Consider the following 5,196-nt stretch of genomic DNA (forward strand, 5'->3'; position numbering starts at 1 on the left):
ACAGGAAGGCCGCGGGGTCTCAGAGGGTAGGGAGCGGGAGGCCAGCCCTGCCGTGGGCCGTGCTTGGGGGCCGCAGGGTCGCCTCGGGGTTGAAGCTCGGCGTCAGTACGCGTCTGGGGAATTCCTGCATGCTGGCTCATGCTGGGGATGGCCGGGATGCCAAGATGGCCCCGCAGCGCGTTTCCTAGAGTTTGGTTACCTAGAAGATCATGTGCGGTAGAACGATGAGGCTTATTTATGTTCGTGAAAAGACTTCTCCATCGAGTGGGTTTTATCATAAGGGTTTCTGCAATAACCAGCATTCTTCACTTTCCTACATCCATTAGTTGACGCAGTGCCCCAGGACATCCCCTCTCCTGCAGGTGCAGTCAGGTTGGTAACGTGCGCACAGTGACACAGGTGGCAGGGCTGGGTCTCCCACCCCGTGGGTACTGCTGGCTCCGAAGTCCGGGCTTTTGCCACTAGTTCTGCAACTTCGTGCGGTGCCAGGGAGAGATCCTTGACCTCCCCATCTTCATCAGCTTCCCCCCACCCAAGCCCAAGTAAACATGCAGCGTAAGGAGAAAAGAGTAAGGTTGCTGTGTGAACCCAGAACTCAGACTGGTCATCCCGCCCCATTCCAGGTCCTTTATGTAGGATTCACACAACCCTGGCCACATCAGCCTCCACCCCTGTGCCATGTTAAGAGATAGGTCTTGCTGCTGCCCTCACTCCGTCTCTCGGTTAAATTCTGTACTGGCTTACTCAGCTGACCCAGAGACTGAGCCACTCTTACATAAGAGTGTCCTTAAGGTGTTCAGAGGCCAGCAACTTTAGTGGCCTCCTTTCCTAGGACACAGGCTCCCTACCCACCCCCACCCCCCAGCAAGTGTGTTTTTAATTCAGAATAACTTTTGAAATTTCCCCAGAAAAGCTCCGTCCTCTAAACAGGACTCTGAGGTTCTACTGCCTTGCTCTTATTCCTGACAGAGTGATGAAAGGAAGTTTAAATAAGTGGCATTTTGCAAAACCATCCAACCTGGTGTGACTTTCAATGCCTGTCCGGTTTGGCTGGGAGGATATTTTAGATCTCCAGGATTACGCGCTGTTCTTTGTACACTCTGCTTGTGTCAGCGATGGAAAAGGTGTCAGTCTGCTCTGAATCTCTCTGACCACCTCAGGAAATGTGCTTTTGGCTCACAGAGAGGGGGGTGAGAAATTATTTTGAACCACAGTGTCTATGGAGGATGTCAGCGGCCCTTTGAAGTGAAAGAGTGGATGGAAACCCAGCTCTCTCAACTACCTGTGTCAACCCTGGCATGCTGCATCACCACTCCGTCTTCATTTCTTTATTTGTAGAGTGGGAATGAATTTGCTCATCTCGTGGGGGTGGTTGTGATGATTACAAGTATTCACTATAAAGAGCTAAGTTTCATACGAAGTGATCAGAAGTGTTCATTCCCCTCCTTAAATTTTCTGTCCTTCCTTTCTCTCCCACACTTAACAGCCATGCAGTGTGCGTTTTAATAAAAGTTCCATGAGTGCATGAAGTGTCTAATGCAGCGGTTCCGAGCCTTTTCAGCATCAGGGACCAGTTTTGTGGAAGACAGTTTTTTCATAGTTGTGTAGGGGGGAATCATCTGGCATGACATTCTCATAAGGAGCACACAACCTCAATCCCTCACTTGTGAGTTTCACAAGAGGGTTCATGCTTCTATGAGAATCGAATGCCGCTGTTGATCTAGCTGAAGGCAGGGTTCCACTCACCTGCGGTTCTGTGCAACCCGGTTCCTAACAGGCCAGAGACCGGTACTGGTCTGCGGCCCAGGGGTTAGGGATCCCTGGTCTAATGTTTAACCTCAACTCAATAAGCCTTCCTGAGGAAGGTCATGTACACATTATGCACACTTCGATAGCTCTTAAGAAAAGCCAACCTCTTTCTCAAAATGAGCTTTCTCTCTTTCTTGGATAACAAATAACACACAAAAAGAAACAAAGGGAAGCATCGAGTGAATGAGGGAAAGCCCCGGTTTAGGCAGGCATCAACTGAGCCAGATTCTAGTCCATTTTCCACCACTAATTCCCTGTATGACCTGGGATGGCAGTGATGAAATGTACTGAAGGCCTAACATATACCAAGCATGATGGATTATAGCACTTAATCCTCATGATGATCCATGAGGTTACTCTTGCTATTACCCCCATTTTACAAATGAGCTAACTGAGACCTTGCTAAGGAACCTGGCTGAGGTCACAGTAAATCCAGCAGAGCCCGGATTTGAGGCCAGGTGGTTTGATTCCAGAGCCCATACCTTCCCCACTGTATTATACAGAATGGGGGCAAGTCAGTTAGCGTCTCGGGACCTCCGTTTCCTCATCTTAAGCAAAAAAAGGGCCAGAATAGATGACATCCAGGCATCCCTCCAGCTCCAGCCTTCTATAACTCTAATAGAATTATATAAGGATGTTAAATAAGTCAGGCCCAAAGTGCTTTTCAGAGCCACATCCAGGTGGGTATGATGGCTTTCCCATGGGTAGAAAGCCACTAAATATTTCTTATGTGTCCCTGGTTCCAATTTTCCATTAAAAAAGCCAAACAAAGAAATCATCTTCCAAAGCTTCCTTCCAATTGATTCAGATCCCTGAGGCTCATTTTGACCAAATTGGAAGGAGAAGCAGAAGGTGTAGAAATCCACGGATTCCTGCATAACAGATATGCATGATGGGAGGGCTGCATCCTCTTACACACACACACACACACACACACACACACACACACACCCAGTATTCATATCGCCTTCCAATGACGCTCAGTACCAGTTTCTCTAGCCAAGTTGTCATGGCAACACCAGCTGCCAATGAGATCATGGAAGACAGGGTCATAATGGCAATGGGACCTTAATATTTTACCTGGCAAAGCCACTTAGTTAATAAGATGAATAATCATAAATCATAAACCCATAGGAAGCCAGGCACCATTCACCGTACATGTTTAGTGTGCAGTTGGGGGTGGGGGTAGGAATGACAGCAAAGGGAAAAGAAAAGAAAAGGAAGAGAGGATGAGGCGGGATGGGGAAGAAGGTCTCTGAATGCTGATCCTTGTTGTTTCTCAGGGTAGATCACACACAGGTGCTGACCCTGCCTGTGCATGGATTCTGACCCTGCCTGTGCATGGATTAAGGAACAAGGCTCTTCCTCATGGCAAGAAGGGTGGGGGGACCACAGGTTCCCAGCCTCAGTCATAAGAGGCTCATAAGAAACCCAAGGCAACTGCTTTCTGGCGTTCACACTAGCAGAGGAGGGAAACAGCCCAGGGAAGATATATGTGGTAGACAACAACCCACCCTCACCCCGCTCAGTCTGGCACAGTCATGATGTAGAAAGGCCTTTCCCATTGCCCCCTATATCCCATGATGACCATCATCTTTTACAGACTGACTCGCCCCAGGGCTGTCTGTTGCCCCTCTAAACCAACTTGCTAAAGAACAAATCAATTTGATTTAAGGGTTTAAGGAAGGATCCTTTCCCAAGAAGCTAATCACAGTGTGAGCCTCTGGCCAGAACTTGGCAGTGGGGAGCCAAGGAGGGAGAGACTGAATACCCTTTTGTACCCTTGAATGTTGTACTTGGTGCACAAATCACTTATTCGGGTAAAAAACTGCAAAGACTCCCCCTTCTTTCCCCCACCCAAGGACTAGACACATGGTGGGGAGATGGCCTACAACTGGGGCAGTAGTGAGGCCCGGGTAGGTCCGTGTTGACGGAGAACATGTGTAACCGAATTGATGGAGAACCCGATTTTCCACAAACAGGACTCATGTTGATCTTAAATGTTTATGCAATCTGTTTCTAGGGCTGTGGTTTTATAGCCAGCAGGTTCTGTTTAGAGAGCAAAAGCAGTCGGTTTTCTCTGGTGGTGCCCAGGGGCCGGAGTAGCATGAAAGTGAAGGGCTGCCCCGTGCCGTTGTCACTCACACCCACGCTTCCTGTACTGCCTGGTGCCCATCGCAGGCCTCTGGAGAGGGGCCACCCATGCGGGCAGGGAGCGCGATGCAGGCACAGGGTGGCGCCACAGCAAGAACCGGGATGGAGCATCACAAGACCCACGTTCTGGTCTGACGCCTCTTCCGAAGACACTTCGGGTCTCTGAGCCTGTTTCCCCTCTACAAGGGAGCATAACTGTACAGTCCTCGCTGCATAGTAGTGAGGGTGAAACAAAGGACATTTTCCCTTATTTAACAGATATACTCCACATACTATGTGCCAAGTGTTATTCTAATCTCCTTACATATGAGGAAAACTGAGGCACAAAGAATGCCAGTGCCATGTCCAAGATCACATGCCTGGACAGGGGCTTAGCCAGGATTCTAACCTGATAGTCTGGGTCTAGATGCCACATGCTTGACCCCTTTTATGTAAGGATAGGGGATGTGTCCCATGGTGGCATCTCCTCAGTTTCTTCTTTTAGCAACTTCTTTGGGGATGGAAACTTCCACCAACATCTCCCCTTTTTTGGTTGGTTGATTTGTTGCCATAAGTGACTGGGTCGCTTGTAATTCCCACCGTTTTCTCTACCAGCATTCCTCCTACCCCAGTCTCTCAAGCCAGAGGTCCTCGGAGGCTGAAGGTGGGCAGTGAGACCTGTCGTCACTAAGACTGCATTTTCAGATTGGGTTCTGAGCCTGGGAGCGTGTGTCCCTGCATATGCATGGAATGACCAGATGATCCTGTGCCTTCCAACAGTTTAATATTAGGTGATTCCGTTATTCTGTGGAGGCATGGGAGGACTGAGGAACACATTTTTACTTTTTGAAATTTTAACATTTTTGCCTTTTTTTTTCCTTTTCTCTATCTTTTAAATTTTATTTTTATTTATTTTGAGTCGGGGTCTCACTCTTGCCCAGGCTGGAGTGCAGTGGCACAATCACAGCCTCCACCTCCTTATACCTCAGCCTCCAGAGTGACAGGGATTACAGTTACATGCCACTATACCTTGCTAATTTTTCTATTTTTTTGTAGAGATGATGTATCACTTTGTTGCCCAAGCTGGTATTGAACTCCTGGGCTCAAGCAATCCTGCTACCTCAGCCTCCCAAAGCGCTGGAATTATAGGCGTGAGCCTCTGTGCTTGGCCTATTTTTATTTTTAATTGTGGTAAAATACACACAATATAAAATTTACCATTTTTTTTTTTTTTTTGAGTTGGAGTCTCACTCT

General features: G+C 48.1%; 1 protein-coding gene across 1 annotated transcript in view; it reads right to left on the bottom strand.

Moving 5' to 3' along the window:
- Nucleotides 1–3,798, bottom strand: part of DHRS12 (dehydrogenase/reductase 12) — a 46,069-nt gene extending 42,271 nt beyond the window's left edge. The window contains exons 1-2 of the mRNA XM_021716578.1: nt 3,702–3,798; nt 52–199 (exon numbers count right to left, since the gene is read on the bottom strand). Of these exons, the coding sequence (XP_021572253.1) occupies nt 52–199; nt 3,702–3,798 (245 nt within the window). The remainder of the gene's footprint in view (nt 1–51; nt 200–3,701) is intronic.
- Nucleotides 3,799–5,196: the final 1,398 nt, after the last annotated feature.

Source organism: Carlito syrichta, unplaced genomic scaffold (assembly GCF_000164805.1).
Source record: "Carlito syrichta isolate Samal-C Ts95f unplaced genomic scaffold, Tarsius_syrichta-2.0.1 Scaffold308842, whole genome shotgun sequence".
Classification (NCBI taxonomy): Eukaryota; Metazoa; Chordata; class Mammalia; order Primates; family Tarsiidae; genus Carlito; species Carlito syrichta.